Source organism: Schistocerca nitens, chromosome 7 (assembly GCF_023898315.1).
Source record: "Schistocerca nitens isolate TAMUIC-IGC-003100 chromosome 7, iqSchNite1.1, whole genome shotgun sequence".
Lineage (NCBI taxonomy): Eukaryota > Metazoa > Arthropoda > Insecta > Orthoptera > Acrididae > Schistocerca > Schistocerca nitens.
Genome location: NC_064620.1, coordinates 110,546,724 through 110,563,807, shown reverse-complemented (window position 1 = coordinate 110,563,807; position 17,084 = coordinate 110,546,724). Strand labels below are relative to the sequence as shown.

At 43.7% G+C, this 17,084-nt stretch overlaps 1 protein-coding gene across 1 annotated transcript in view; it reads right to left on the bottom strand.

Annotated features, from left to right (window-relative positions):
- The window catches only part of LOC126195019 (uncharacterized), a 91,550-nt gene that overhangs the window by 20,740 nt on the left and 53,726 nt on the right, over positions 1 to 17,084 (bottom strand). The window contains exons 5-6 of the mRNA XM_049933451.1: positions 16,486 to 16,764; positions 4,245 to 4,442 (exon numbers count right to left, since the gene is read on the bottom strand). Of these exons, the coding sequence (XP_049789408.1) occupies positions 4,245 to 4,442; positions 16,486 to 16,764 (477 nt within the window). The remainder of the gene's footprint in view (positions 1 to 4,244; positions 4,443 to 16,485; positions 16,765 to 17,084) is intronic.

Genomic DNA, 17,084 nt, shown 5'->3' with positions numbered 1-17,084 from the left:
CTATTTACAAACAAGATTTCAAACGCCAATTGTATGTAATTTTGCTAATTATAATACACGCCATTATTTTATAATGATTCTTGTGTGATAAGGGACAGACTAAGGACCACGTGCTTGGCTCAAGGAGATTTGAAATTGCAAGATTTTACACGGAAATGACATATCGTTATGTTTATTATAACACACGCAGTTTTATGATCGTTCTACAGTGACCACATTCTTGGCTAAGGGACATGACAGTAAAGATGTGGTTCAGACGGAAAACTAGTTAAAATTACGAAAATTCACATGGAAGTTGTATATCATCATGCTTATTATAATCCACAAAAGTACGCTGCAGATCCAAAGAAACTGGTACACATGCCTAATATCGTGTAACGCCCCCGCGAGCACACAGAATTGCCGCAACACGGGGGGGGGGGGGGGGGTGGGGTGGGGGGGGCATGGCCTCGACTAAAGTCTGAAGTAGTGCTGGAAGGAACTGACACGATGCATCCTGCACAGCTTTCCTAAAATCCGTAAGAGTACGAGAGGGTGGAGATCTCTTCCGAACAGCATTTTGCAAGACATCCCTGATATTCTTACTAATGTTCATGTCTGGGAGATTTGTGGCCAGCGGAAGACTTTAAACTCGGAAGAGTGTTCGTGGAGCCACTCTATAGCAATTCCTGACGTGTGGGGTGTTGTATCGCATTGTCCTGTGGAATTTCCCAGGTCCGTCGAAATAGAAAATGGAAATGAATGGATGCAGGTGACCAGACACAATGATTATGTATGTGTGACTTGTCAGAGTCGTATCTAGACTTATCAGGAGTCCCATATAACTCCAACTGTACACGCTCCACACCATTACAGAGCCTCGAACAGTCCACTGCTGACATGCCGGGTCCATGGATTCATGATGTTGCCTCCATACCCATATATGTCCATTCGCTCGATACGATATGAAACAACACTCGTCTGACAAGGCAATATGTTTCCAGCCATCAGCAGTCCAGTGTCGGTGTTGACGTCCCCAGGTGAGGCTTGAAGCTCTGTGTCTTGCACTCATCAAGGGTTACGATGTTTTTTTCTTTCAATGGCCCAGCTCTGATGTCTGCAGCAATCTGTGGAAGGGTGGCACTGCTGTCATGTTTAACGATTCACTTCAGTCGTCGTTGGTCCCGTTCTTGTAGGATCTTTTTCCGGCCACTCTGATGTCTGAGATTTTATGTTTTACCAGATTCCTGAAATTCACTGTACACTCGTGAAATGGTCGTACGGGAAAATCCCCACTCCATCGCCACCTCGGTGATGCTGTGTCCCGTCGCTAGTGCCCCGACTATAACAGAACGTACAAACTCACTTAAACCTTGATAAAATACCATTGTAGCAGCAGTGACCGATGTAACAACTGCGTCAGACACTTGTTATCTGACAGAGATGATGCAGATCGCAGCGCCGTTTTCTGCCTTTTTGCATATCTCTGTATTTGAATACGCGTGCCTGTAACAGTTTCTGTGGTGCTTCAGTGTACAATAGGTTTTTTTTTTAGCAGCGCTGTTACCAGTGGAGGTATAGAATAGCGTGATGTTCGAGCATAGAGAACGAACAGAGATTTCGATACAGAACATAGGCTAATCATCTTAACAATTCGTGGTAGAAGACAGAGTTCTTGATGGTCCTCTGAAGGGAACCTATGTCACTTCATCACACTTCTTGATAGAGGCAAGACTACACTTCGGTTCTCAAAGCAGATCACTTCTCTTAGAGATTTCAGGTGATTTATCGCAGCCTGTGGCATGTTACGTCGCCCACCAGTTTCACAAGTCAGAGAGCGGGGTGTGGCGAGAGATCGCATTGTTGGCGAGCAGTGTGTGAGTATACCCGATCATTTATCAGATTGCTGATAGGGCTAGGGGTGTTTCTGAATCTAATGCTTTGGGGAGCATGTGCAGACGCATCAACCGGAAATGTTTCTTCCTCTTGGTGGATACTGGCAAACACTAACAAGGGAACCTCCCCATCGCACCCACCTAAGATTTAGTTATAAGTTGGTACAGTGGATAGGCCTTGAAGAACGGAACACAGATCAATCGAGTAAACAGGGAGAAGTTTGTGGAACTATGAAAAAAATATGCAAAATATACAAACTGAGTAGTCCATAAGCAAGATAGGCAACATCAAGGAGAGTGTGAGCTAAGGAGCGCCGTGGTCCCGTGGTTAGCGTAAGCGGCTGCGGAACGAGAGGTCCGTGGTTCACGCCTTCCCTTGAGTGAAAAGTTTAATTTTTTATTTTCAGACAATTATTATCTGTCCGTCCGTTATGTTTTCATCACTTTTTTGGGAGTGATTATCACATCCACAAGAAAATCTAAATCGGGCAAGGTAGAAGAATCTTTTTACCCATTCGCTAAGTGTACAAGGTAGGTGGGTCAACAACATATTCCTATCATGTGACGCACATGCCGTCACCAGTGTCGTATAGAATATATCAGACGTGTTTTCCTGTGGAGGACTCGGTTGACCTATGACTTTGCGATCAAATGTTTTCAGTTTCCATTGGAGAGGCACGTCTTTTCGTCGACTAATCGCACGTTTTTGCGGTGCCGTCGCAAAACACAGACACTAAACTTATTACAGTGAATAGAGACGTCAATAAACGAACGGACAGATCATAACTTTGCGAAGATAAAAAATGTTAACTTTTCACTGGATGGAGGGCTTGAGCCAAGGACCTCTCGTTCCGCCGCTGCTCACGCTAACCACGGGACCACGGCTCTCCTTAGCTCAGGCTCTCCTAGATGTTGCCTATCTTGCGCATGGACTACTCAGTTTGTATATTTTGCTTAATTTTTTCATAGTTGCACACAACTTCTTCCTGTTTTCTCGATTGATCTTTGTTCCGTTTTACAGACCTATCCACTATGCCAACTTATAACTAAATCTGAGGGGGGTGCGATGGGTAGGTTCCCTTGTAAGTAATCAGCGTGGATTTAACTATTGATAAATCACATATACACTCCAGCTTTATCCCATCCACTTGAATTATCCAGCCTTTGCCAAGGTATTCAAGTGTTAGTTGAAGTGACCCATGTTAACAGTTAGTAGTTTTCCCATTCTTTGCACTACCTTTAATCGAACTGATCCAACAGTATATTTTTATTCATATATGTCAGCAGAGGACATTGCAATAAATAGGGATAAATGTAGACAACTCTTTCACTTTGTATATTGTGTAATTTACAGCACCCATGTTTAATGTTTTCTAGGACCGCCACTGTCTCATTAATTATCTGTTACAAGGCACTTTTCTCATTAAATTCATGTGATTCCATAGGCAGCAATAGGACTATTGTCTAGGTCAACCGATGCGGATCATTCTGACACCCACACAGTTGTGTCGAATGCCACGCTGTAACTCATAAGCCGGCCGGTGTGGCCAAGCAGTTCTAGGTGCTTCAGTCTGGAACAACGCGACGGCTACGGTCGCATGTTCGAATCCTGCCTCGGGTATGGATGTGTGTGATGTCCTTACGTTAGTTAGGTTTAAGTAGTTCTAAGTTCTAGGGGACTGATGACCACAGCTGTTATGTCCCATAGTGCTTAGAGCCATTTGAACCAGTTTTCTAACTTCATCCGTGTCAAGATGGGGAGCCGAATGTCCAGATGGATATTTTGGAGGACTGTAGAGATGAATCTGATAACACTATTATTGATGGACGCAAGGTGTATCCAATAACTGCCTTTGATGTTCCCTTCTGTCTTCTGTCTGCAGACACGTCCATCATTTTCAATTCATCAGTGGTCATGTGTTTTGCTACTAATGTACTCTACAGGTTTTTATTGCCACTATGCGTCACCGAAAAGTGATTCTGAGAATTGTCGTGAACACTTGCACGAAAAGCATTTCGTTATTTGTTCTCTTGCTTGTATGTAACCGGAACTAAGAAATGTGTGTGCGTGTTAACGAATGCAACAATATACTGTGCTCGGCGTCAGAGAAGATTTGATGCAGTTGTTTTTAGATGTACTGAAAACGGAAAATAATATCACGTTCAAACAATTTAGAGCTGGAAGAAAGAATACAATGGAATATAACAAGGAGCTGAAGCAATTCCGCAGCCCACCGTTTTCTTAGGTGGAGTACTCGGTTGCTTTATGGCAGCAACGTTGTAACTCATTCTCACTATGTTTAGCGTGCTCACCAAAGAAATGGGAACAGTTTAATTTTCGAGGATACTGATGTAACTTCTAAAACTCACATGGACTCCGCGGTATTTGACGAGTTCCTTTATTCTGTCGACGACGTAAAAGTTGCCATCGGCGTCGTAGTGGCCCACGTCTCCACTGTGGATCCAGCCCTCCTCGTCCGCGAAGTCTTTGACGACGGTCCACCCTTTGAAGCACAGCTCGCCGTCGACTCCTGGACCCAGACATTTCCCGGTCCCTAAGTCCACCACCTGCAAGCAGAGCAGTCACTTACAAACGTAATCGGCAAACAGAGGTTCTCATACACGTTGTGTAAGCGAGAAGGCACTGCATTGGGACAACGATACCTCAAATAGTGGCTTGTCCCGATAAAAATGGCAAGCTCTAACACCACTCGTATAATCTAACCATTAGGCCCAAAAGGTATGAAGGAGAAAAATGTAATTAATGCACTTGAAATTTGTAGAAATAAAAATCACTCCCAAGTCCTCTGCTAAACGGAAAGATAGATAAAGAGGACAAAAGAAAGGAAGCTTAGCTTTTAACGTCCCGTTGAGAGAGAGGTCATTAGAGTCGGAGGACATGCTCGAATTACGGAACGCTGAGAAAAGAAATCGGCCATGCCCTCTTTAAGGAACGACCCGAGAATTCGCCTTCATTGATTTGGAGAAATAGTAAATCGCCGCAACGGGATTTGAAACCCCGTCCTTCCGAATGCGAGTTCTGTGTGATAACCACTTCGTCATCTCGCTCTGTGACGACAGATAATCCACAAATAACCATGTTTCTCCATGTAATAAGGATATGTGTTTCTGTCTTGATCAAATACAAGTTCTCTTCTATTAGCTTCGAAAAAGTTTCTCCATTATTTTTAATGAGATTCACTTCATTGTCTGTTGAACAACATAGAAAGAATATTCGCCTTATTATATACAACTATTTTTGATATGAGAGTACTTACATTAAGAAAAGTACTGACAGATTTATTAAAACTAAATGTACTTGTAAACCTTTGTATTACCTATTGGTGTTCACAATCTGTATGGTATTTGTAGCAGAGCAGTAATTATTGCCTTCCATACTGTCATCTGCAAATCATAAGCATTTACCAACGTTTCGTTAGGTAATTTTGCACATTTTAGGCCTAATATAACATTATCGTTTTTTCTTCATTTTTCTACTTCGCTTTTATAGCACTACTGTCACTATATCATGTGGTTTTTTAAGCATAGTTCACTATTTTACTCTCTGACTACCACTTTTTAAGTTGCCGTACTACTTTTCCAAAAAAGTTGCTGATTGTGATTAGGCTTTGTAAATTGGTGAGTGGGAAAGGGGGACGTCGGACAATTTATGTAAATGTATTGACTTACATTTTATAGATCGTGCGTTTTCGTGTTCCTACAGTGTGTTTGAGAGGAGCACCTTAATACTCACTGTTTTACTGTTTATGTGATATTTACTTGTTCCACCATGTTGTTCTAGGTGTTCTGGCCGGGATATTTGAATGTTGTGGTGCCGTTGGGTATGGGAGTGTGTGGTTTTGTTTGTTTGTTTACCTCCCTCCTCCCCCCTCTCTCTCTTTGTGTGTGTGTGTGTGTGTGTGTGTGTGTGTGTGTGTGTGTGTGTGACTATTCTGTTAAACACTACGTGTCAGATTACGTTTCCAGTTTAAATGTGGACAATGAAGTATCGTTGTAAACGTACAGCTCAGAAGTTCAGGGCTTTTCTGTTCACTGCACTTGGGAGTAATTAACTTTTTGCAACAACACACGACTTAAAACATGCTGTCTGTATTAACCACCATCATAACTTCATCAATGCTAGCAATGTGGAGAGACTACGCATGATAGTTGCATTAAGGCTAGTCTTGACATGATTACCGCAACTGTTTTTAAGGAGGATGCACGCTACCCACTTTACACAATACGCTTACTATTTTGACCTCAGCAGGTCGCAAAAACTACTCAGGCCACCTATATTGAAGAAGAGGCCGGGTGTATCCTCCCTAGCAGTGTACAGGGACAGTACATATCAACTACAGTAATAGCTACGATTCTCACATTCACTCTATCTGTGCATGAACACCTTACATGCCCTCTGCATGAAAGGCTGATGAGAACCAATGTGACGAATCTCATCCGGCAACTACTAGGGAAGATATTTCACTTTCCGTATCCTGTAACCTTCTCCTGATCACATCCTTTATCAGTCCATTAAGCCCCACTTTCTCAGAACCCTGAAACATCATCATCTTTCCTAGCTCTCTGTAAAGTTGAGTTCCAGCAGTGTACTGTATCCCCCATCCTTGAGAACAGTGTTGCGTTGCCACGCCTTTCTTGAATCTTCATTCCACATCCTTTCTCAGTACCGCTGAGATGCACCGTTCCTACCAGCGATTACCTACAGCAGCCCTCCTACTTCAAATGACAGCTCTGTCCCATCATTTTTCTGCCTTCTGAAAATCTACTCATCTCCTAACCCCTCAAACCAATAACCAGAGCCACGCGGGATTAGCAGAGCGGTCTGAGGCGCTGCAGTCATGGACTATGCGGCTGACCCAGCAGAGGTTCGAGTCCTCTCTCGGGCATGGGTGTGTGTGTTTGTCTTTATGATAATTTAGGTTACGTAGTGTGTAAGCTTAGGGACTGATGACCTTAGCAGTTAAGTCCCATAAGATTTCACACACATTTGAACATTTTTGAACACTGACCAGAACTTTTCCTGATACACCTCGCACGCCGTTTTTCATAACACATTCTCTTCGATATCTTCCACATTACAACCCCTCACTTACAGTTACCAACAGCCCACACCAGCACTATAGGCCAATAACAGAGGCATGTAGTCTTCTAGCATATTTTCACAAGTTTCTCATTGGCATATCATCTTATATTTTATTTTTGCATTTGCTTCGTGTGCTGAAATTCAAAGATGGAAGAACGAAAACTTGGCCATTGTCAGACTACTCGCAATTAGGGGAATGCAGAAGGTTAACCAGAACTTCGTCTAGAAAAGTTTCAAGATTGGCTGCCGATGGATGAATGTGTGACGCTGCAGTGCAGTTTCAACGCACTGGTGGCAAGCGTGGTAAACAGGGGTCATGTCGACACCGGGGCATAAGGTCTTTGTTAATTTAATTCCGTGTACTCAGCTGAACAATAACTTTCTCTCGCAGACAGGCGTGTGAACAATGTACACATATGTCAGGATTTGAGAGACGCCGTGTAGTTTGGCTGAAAGGAGCCAGTCCGAGTAATCGGGTGATCGCTCGACATTTGAATAGGAGCGATGCTTCTAATCGACGAGTTTTGGCAGGAATAAGTGGCAGCGACCACAACAGTCTTTGATAGGGGACTCGCAGAAAGGGGGCTGAGAATACCGCACCCCATGCGCCGGTTACTATTGACCTCTGAACACCAACAAACCTGTTTGCAGCAGCGTGGGCACATTCGACGGGGTAACTCATTGACTGAAGTAAAACTGATAACAGTGATAAGCCCCGCTTCGAACTGAGTCCCGATGGCCACGGAAGACGTGTCTGGAGACATTCTGGACATTGGTGGGATACAATCCTCACTGTCGCCCGCCATACTGCCCGACAACCAGGAGTGATGATTTAGGCTGGCAATTCATTTTATAGTGGGACCGCTTTGGTTGTCATCTGTGGCACTCTTACGGCGCAGCGGCACGTCGGCGATATTCAACGTCCCGGTTCGTTGCGAAAGCGTTACGGAGATGATAGATAAACTCCAGTGCAAGACTCTGCAGGAGAGACGCTCATTAGCTCGGTACGGGCTTTTGTCAAAGTTTGGAGAACATACCTTCACCGAAGAGTCAAGCAGTATATTGCTCCCTCCTACGTATATCTCGTGAAGAGACCATGAGGATAAAATCAGAGAGATTAGAGCCCACACAGAGGCATACCGACTATCCTTCTCTCCACGAACAATACGAGACTGGAATAGAAGTGAGAACTGATAGAGGTACTCAAGGTACCCTCCGCCACACACCGTCAGGTGGCTTGCGGAGTATGGATGTAGATGTAGATGTAGATATCCCTCAGGTAGAGTTCGACAATCCTATCCATCAATGCCAAGCCGAATAACTGCTTGCATAAGGGCCAGAGCTCAATTTTTCAAGGTCCTTTCCTTGAATATATCGTCCGATTTTTCTGAAATTGTAAGCAGTTTCTTATCTGTACCCCTATAGTACAAAGCTCTGTACTCACTCTGCGCTCAGGACAGAATGCATTTCTGCGAAGAGATTGTTTACAATAGACACAAAGCGTGCATGACCGACTTTAATATGTTGTCGAGATATTTTCAGCGTACTAAAGATGGAAAGAAAAATGATGTGCCTTGCGAGGTAGGATATTTGTACCTCCTAACGCTGGTGACTATATTTCTGGCGGTTCGTGGAGGCCCTCATCGTGAGAGGGCAGCCGAGCGGGAATAGCGCTGCAGTCATGGACTGTGCTGCTGGTCAGGGCAGAGGTTCGAGTCTTCCCTCGGGCATGCGTGTGTGTGTTTGTCCTTAGCATAATTTAGGTTAAGTAGTGTGTAAGCTTAGGGACTGATGAACTTAGCAGTTAAGTCCCATAAGATTTCTCACACATTTGAACTCATCGTGAGAGGGCAGTTGATGTGCTTGAGCATCGATGCAACGACCCTCTCTCCGATCTCGGTCATCGTGGTGGAGTGACAGTTTGTTGACTGGCAGCAAGCGAGGAAGAGGGAGACTGCAACGGTGAGCGTCGCGGAACCGGACAGCATGTATGCAGAGCCGCAACGGTCTATGAGGACGTGAAATGGGCGCTGTCTTTTGCTGCAGTCCATAAGAAGAAAGCAGCCTAAAGCCAGAGACGACGAACGGAGGACCGTCACCTACTGCAGAATAGTGCAGAGCACCAAGTATTATGCTCTTGTGGCACACATCTATTAGTGGGCAGCTGATATGAGAGCGTTCTGAAAAGTAATGTTTCCGAATTTTTTATTCTGTTTTCAATAGGGGTTGTCACATGTCACCCTCCCTGCTTCGTTGATGCAAATTGCAAGCCTCTGGTACCAGAGGGCTCCTAATTGTAGTGGGTAGCATGACTGTGTGTGGACGAAAAAACTGAAAGCACGAATTCGAAGAATTCGTCGACACATGCAGCATCCTCTCCGTCAGCGTGAAAATGACAGACCATACACGAGAGTTTAGACATCTACAACAAAATATTCGGAGGAATTACTTTTCAGCACGCCCTCGTAGTTTTTGCCAGAGTAAAGTATTACACATCAGGTACCAAACGTGGTGAAGTCTGTATCTGCATGTTATGTTGTTTTCAAACATGCTGAAGCTGACACGATTGTTTGAACTGAAATTCTTTATTGCCTCATGCGTCATTCTATAGAAGAGGGTAATATTTCATTGAATTTTGATAACTGTACTAACGCAGAGATTGTGATTTGATCATTACAGACTGATATAAGTTTTATCTGTGTTGTGATGATTTCCCTAGTATTTGTATTGTCCTTTGGTAAGCGCCCTTAAACTACGAGCGTACACATAAAAAAACACACACGCGCGCGCGCGCGCGCGCGCGCGAGCGCGCTAGGCACACGCTCACACACATTGTCCGTTAGCAACCAGTTGAGTAGTTGGTGGATGTTATTTCTGACAGAGTGTACATATTTCCGTCACAAATGCTACTCTTAAAGAGCACGGATCTGTAAGCCTACTTTTAAAGCTATTACAATCCGATATTGTGATATTTGTTTCTCGATTCATGCCCACTTTTAATGTCGTCTGGTTCGAATAACATTATTATTTGGTAACATTTGGATCTCTTTAGATTAAATTCTTTTATTGTCAATTATTCTGTGCTCCTTTTAAGTAAGAATTATTCACAGACAGAATACTGTTTAGACCTGATCTTAACTGATGGAGGCATCTGTGTTGTCTTTTCAGCTTCTGTGTTGTAATATATGAGGTTAAGTCAAAAAGTAAAGCCTCCAACTCCTTTTTCCTTAAATAAAGTTTGTTAAGTGAAAAATCTGAATTTCGTGTTATTACGCAAAACGTCTTCTCCAGTACACTGCAGAGGTCACATTCTGCAACAACAAATGCTAGTACCGTGGTTGCAACAAAATAGTCGAAATCACTGTTCGTATTAGACAGCTTTCTGTGATACAATTCTTGAATGGAAAAGGCGAAACGATTGTTCCCACATGGAATAATGAAAAATGTGCACAGTGGTGCAGCAGTGGATATCAACACTGTTAGACGGTAGGTTCGTCGACGCAACGAAACTAAAGGGGAAACACCATTTTTTTTTTAAATTCATTATTCAAAAGAACAATTTGATATATAATAATCCCACTACCTTACTCATTCTACATATACATATACATTACGGTTACTGCAGCTACATTATTTTACTACAGGTTGTGTATTTTGTTATGTTATTACTACACTATGCTATGCTATTACTTATGCTATCAACCAGGTTTTAAATTGTAAGACATTTCCTGGGGCAGATGTGGATTCTGACCACAATCTATTGGTTATGAACTGCAGATTGAAACTGAAGAAACTGCAAAAAGGTGGGAATTTAAGGAGATGGGACCTGGATAAACTGAAAGAACCAGAGGTTGTAGAGAGTTTCAGGGAGAGCATAAGGGAACAATTGACAGGAATGGGGGAAAGAAATACAGTAGAAGAAGAATGGGTAGCTCTGAGGGATGAAGTGGTGAAGGCAGCAGACGATCAAGTGGGTAAAAAGACGAGGGCTAATAGAAATCCTTGGGTAACTGAAGAAATATTGAATTTAATTGATGAAAGGAGAAAATATAAAAATGCAGTAAATGAAGCAGGCAAAAAGGAATACAAACGTCTCAAAAATGAAATCGACAGGAAGTGCAAAATGGCTAAGCAGGGATGGCTACAGGACAAATGTAAGGATGTAGAGGCTTGTCTCACTAGGGGTAAGATAGATACTGCCTACAGGAAAATTAAAGAGACCTTTGGAGAGAAGAGAACCACTTGTATGAATATCAAGAGCTCAGATGGAAACCCAGTTCTAAGCAAAGAAGGGAAGGCAGAAAGGTGGAAGGAGTATATAGAGGGTTTATACAAGGGAGATGTACTTGAGGACAATATTATGGAAATGGAAGAGGATGTAGATGAAGACGAAATGGAAGATAAGATACTGCGTGAAGAGTTTGACAGAGCACTGAAAGACCTGAGTCGAAACAAGGCCCCGGGAGTAGACAACATTCCACTAGAACTACTGATGGCCTCGGGAGAGCCAGTCATGACAAAACTCTACCATCTGGTGAGCAAGATGTATGAGACAGGCGAAATACCCACAGACTTCAAGAAGAATATAATAATTCCAATCCCAAAGAAAGCAGGTGTTGACAGATGTGAAAATTACCGAACTATCAGTTTAATAAGTCACAGCTGCAAAATACTAACGCGAATTCTTTACAGACGAATGGAAAAACTGGTAGAAGCGGACCTGGGGGAAGATCAGTTTGGATTCCGTAGAAATGTTGGAACACGTGAGGCAATACTGACCTTACGACTTATCTTGGAAGAAAGATTAAGAAAAGGCAAACCTACGTTTCTAGCATTTGTAGACTTAGAGAAAGCTTTTGACAATGTTGACTGGAATACTCTCTTTCAAATTCTGAAGGTGGCAGGGGTAAAGTACAGGGAGCGAAAGGCTATTTACAATTTGTACAGAAACCAGATGGCAGTTTTAAGAGTCGAGGGGCATGAAAGGGAAGCAGTGGTTGGGAAAGGAGTGAGACAGGGTTGTAGCCTCTCCCCGATGTTATTCAATCTGTATATTGAGCAAGCAGTAAAGGAAACAAAAGAAAAATTCGGAGTAGGTATTAAAATTCATGGAGAAGAAGTAAAAACTTTGAGGTTCGCCGATGACATTGTAATTCTGTCAGAGACAGCAAAGGACTTGGAAGAGCAGTTGAACGGAATGGACAGTGTCTTGAAAGGAGGATATAAGATGAACATCAACAAAAGCAAAACGAGGATAATGGAATGTAGTCAAATTAAGTCGGGTGATGCTGAGGGAATTAGATTAGGAAATGAGACACTTAAAGTAGTAAAGGAGTTTTGCTATTTAGGGAGTAAAATAACCGATGATGGTCGAAGTAGAGAGGATATAAAATGTAGACTGGCAATGGCAAGGAAAGCGTTTCTCAAGAAGAGAAATTTGTTAACATCGAGTATAGATTTAGGTGTCAGGAAGTCATTTCTGAAAGTATTTGTATGGAGTGTAGCCATGTATGGAAGTGAGACATGGACGATAACTAGTTTGGACAAGAAGAGAATAGAAGCTTTCGAAATGTGGTGCTACAGAAGAATGCTGAAGATAAGGTGGGTAGATCACGTAACTAATGAGGAGGTATTGAATAGGATTGGGGAGAAGAGAAGTTTGTGGCACAACTTGACTAGAAGAAGGGATCGGTTGGTAGGACATGCTTTGAGGCATCAAGGGATCACAAATTTAGCATTGGAGGGCAGCGTGGAGGGTAAAAATCGTAGAGGGAGACCAAGAGATCAATACACTAAGCAGATTCAGAAGGATGTAGGTTGTAGTAGGTACTGGGAGATGAAGAAGCTTGCACAGGATAGAGTAGCATGGAGAGCTGCATCAAACCAGTCTCAGGACTGAAGACCACAACAACAACAACATGTTACCTTAACTACTGAACTATCTCCATGATTAATACGCTAGTGTCTGTTTTCTAAATATATACTACATTGCACAAATGATTAAAAGTAGCTTGCACTACCTGCTGTGTTCCAGGTATGCCAGTGTGATACATAAACCTACGGTGTCGGCCGTGCCCACCGAGATAATCCCAGTGGGCATGCCCCTGGCACCGGGCTGCAGTTTCATACTAACAGTTTACCCTATCTTAACCTACATCTAACCCAAAATTTTTATTACTACGGTCGTACTTAATGCTTTGTTGTAATCGGTGATACATGCACCCTCCCCCTAAATCCGAGTCGTGGCGGATCCCAGCTGTGAGGCGGCTCGCCAAGTCCACGCTCTGGAGGAACAGGTCAGGTGCGTAGGGTCTTGATTGGTGTGTTATTATAATTATGATTGTTTCCTTGAAACTCACTTAAGATGTTATTTGATGTTTCATTTTCAAGTTCACTAAGAGAATGGAATGTGTCCTGTTGCCTGAACAGATGGTGCCTAAGTTCTGATGCAACGTCTTCAAAATGGGGGCACTCGTACACCACCTGGTCTGGAGTGCCCTACATGGCTCCAGTAAGACGATGGTGTATGGTAAGAATATGCAGCAGTACTCTGGTTGGTTTGAAGTACCTAAGCTGCAGGCGCTCCCTGTCTCTCTTCTTTTCTATCTTACCCCAGTACCATACTGCCTGCTCCCTGATCTTGATATCAAGCGGACCAAGTCCCATTGACACTAATAGGGCCACCCCCCCCCACCCCCACCACCACGCCAGACCTCAGAGACCAGGGGGATTGTGTCAGACGCTGATCGTCCCGACCGAAGGCCCAACAACTATGACTCATCCTGTGCAGCACACTGTGTGCTGTCTGTCTGCCAGCAGCTTCTCAAAAAGGTTCACCAGCAGGTCCAGCAAACAGATAGGCCTATACTATTTTACCTCCCTTGCGTCTCTGGACCTTCCTTCATTATCACCACATTTGCCTTTTTCCATGTAGAGGGGAATTACTGGAACCTCAAAGCCTCCACTTAGTGAGAGGCGCCACCAACTGGGGGATGAGGAATTTCACTACTTCCACTAAAGAACCATCTGGGCCCGGAACCTTGCCACTCTTTATGGTTTTGATTTGGGCAGAAACTTCTTCTTCTGATAAGAGATACACCAGACTGTTGCTCTCATACTCTTGTCGATCCTCCAGCCTGATTCGGCGTTGGTCATTTCAGTCATCCTCCCCGTTGTCATCAGGCAACGGGACTCGGAGGAAGACGTCGGCGGTCCCCCTCCGAGATTCCGTCATTTAGTCCCAGTCTCTGCCGATGGACAACACCATAGGCACCCTTATTTTCTCGTGTACCACCTTGTGCGAGACGACCTGTGGGCTTGTAGCGAGTAGGTATGTCTCCCAGCTCCTTAGCCACACTTCCCTTAGCTCCTGCTTCCCAATATAGATGCAACCAACATTGCTTTTCCTCCAAAATGGTTCAAATGGCTCTGAGCACTATGGGACTTAACATCTATGGCCATCAGTCCCCTAGAACTTATAACTACTTAAATCTAACTAATCTAAGGACATCACACACATCCATGCCCGAGGCAGGATTCGAACCTGCGACCGAAGCAGTCGCGCAGCTCCGGACTGAGCGCCTAGAACCGCTAGACCACCGCGGCCGGCGCTTTTCCTCCCAGATGACACTTCGCTGGTAGTGCCTCCTTGGCCTCCTTACAGACTCACGCGTCTGCCATAGTTCAGCTGACCATGGTGATGGAGAAGCAGTATAGCTCTCCTCCTGGTTGGAATGAGTAAAGGCAGTGTGATGACGATTATTCAGCAACGTATGTTCAATGATTTGTCCAAATTGCGTAGCGAAATGTCAGCTGACCAGAATATGTAGACAAGAAAAATAATTGCCTCCGAACAGTTGCAGCGCTTTTGTTTGGAGGGAGAGGAAGTTAAGGAAAATACTGCGACTGAACACGAAATGTGTTTTCATTTTCTTGAAGGTAAACAATGAGACAATCACCAAATAAGGAGTAGTTCAAAACAATGCAATCGTCAGGGAAAATTATGGCTATAGTATTCTTATACGCAGAGGATGTGATAACAGTTGATTTTTTGGAGCAAGGATGCACAGTATATTCTGTATAGCATGTCAGAATTCTTGAACAGCTTAAAGTTCGTCTTCAGAGATGCAGCTCTTTTTGCATGAAAGCGTAAGATCACACACCTGTCGTCACGCCACTGAAGAGATTGTGAAAACCAAATTGGAAGTCTTGCCTGATCCTCCATACAGCCATGGCCTGGCACCGTCAGACTTCTATCAGTTCGGGCCCCTGAAGGAAGATCATCATGGAATTCACTTCGAAAATGAGCAGGTCATGAAATCTCTGTGTGTCAATGGCTTCGGAAACAGGACCGTGTCTTTTACCAGACTGGATTATATGTCTTCGTTAAAAGACGGAGTGGAACTGCGGAAATGGACAGACATTGTACTGAAAAGTCAAAAATTCATTATCAGTGTTCTGGTTTCGAACTTTCACAGTTGCATTTGAAATTGGTGACATGTAAAGAAAGGAGACAATACCTTTTGTATGACCTCCTATGGTGGCAAATAAAAATTGCTAGCTGCGGAACCTGGCACAGCCCAGTCATTATTTATGGTTGTGCATCAGCACCAATACTGTGCAGTGTCTGGCTGTGTGCTTATTGCATATGACATACATTCAGAACTATGTGATGTTCCATGAAATAATTTTGTAGGTACATTCAGCAGCATATGTGGATGCTGTCTGCGAAATTTATTTAAACGTCGTGCAGTGGCAGTAGTTTTTCACACATCTTATTATTTATGATCACGTATATACTGAACGGTGGGCAGAATAATGGTATAATTTTGCATTTACGTTCAATGGTATATGCAGATAACGCCAGTAAATTGGGTCCTGACTGCCATTCGTAGTAAAGACGCAATAAATTATAACGTCATGCCGAGCGTGGTACTTTGATTGCATGAACAGTGGAAAAGTAAACATTTCTCCTTTCATGATTTCGTTTGAATTGGCAGTGAGGAAGAATTTCGTAAAGGTTTGAAACAACGTGTAAAGTTTGTTGTAATTCGGTAAGCACTCTGTCTCAAACACTGGACGTTCACACCCCCCCCGCCCCCCATACCCCCTCAGCAACGATCCTTAACAATAACGTATAGGTGTACCAAGTTTGGTTGAAATCGGTTCAGAGGTTTAGGAGGATATGTGCTACACACACATCCATTTTTGTAATATGTAATTTGTAATATGTAAAAATGTAACAGTAACAATCATCTTTTGCACAGCACCAGCCCAAACCCCACTACAGCCAAATCCTCTGCTAAAATGACGAAAAGAAATCAAAAGAAATTTAGTCATCCTGTAAGAAGCCACTGGACTCTTCAGGTCGCTTATACCGAATCACGCAGAAAATAACCCGAACGAAGTCTGAGATTTTCTCGGTTGAGTTCGTATCAACACTATGGATAAGAAGTAAGTGAAAGAAAGGAGACAACGCAGCTAGTCCCTGAGCATGGTGTGCTGTACCTTGGCCTGTACCCCTGGATCGAGGCGACCCACAGAGCCGGGTGGCGGACAGGAGTGGCTGAGGAGGACGTTGCAGGCGGGGAAGGCCTCCGTCTGGCCGTACCACTGCTTCAGCGGCCGCCCCGTACGTCCCTCAATCCAACGTTGGGCCTTAGCGTTGAGAGCGGCGCCTCCCGTGATGCACACGCGCACCTGAGATAGAGCCGACCGCAACCGACCTTCTGGACAATGGCGAACCAGCAGCACCCAGTGGTTGGGCGGCATTCCTACACACGTGGGCTGCGAAAAGACTCAGTTACATACACACACATACACATCTTTGGACACAGCATCGAACGAAAGCTATCAACACTTTACTCATAAATAAAAATCTTGAAGGCTTGGTGCTCTGCAGCTTTCAGATACTTATTAAAGGACATCTCCTTTACACCATGAGCTGCTGTAGTAATGTTTTGTTTGACAAAATCAGTTATCATGCCTGTGACCCACCACAAATGCCATATGATACAGAGGAACAAACAAGTGTATGATTATCGACGCTGACAAAATGATAACTGTACTTACGGTATCACTAATATCAGTCCTCTGTCAGTAAGTAC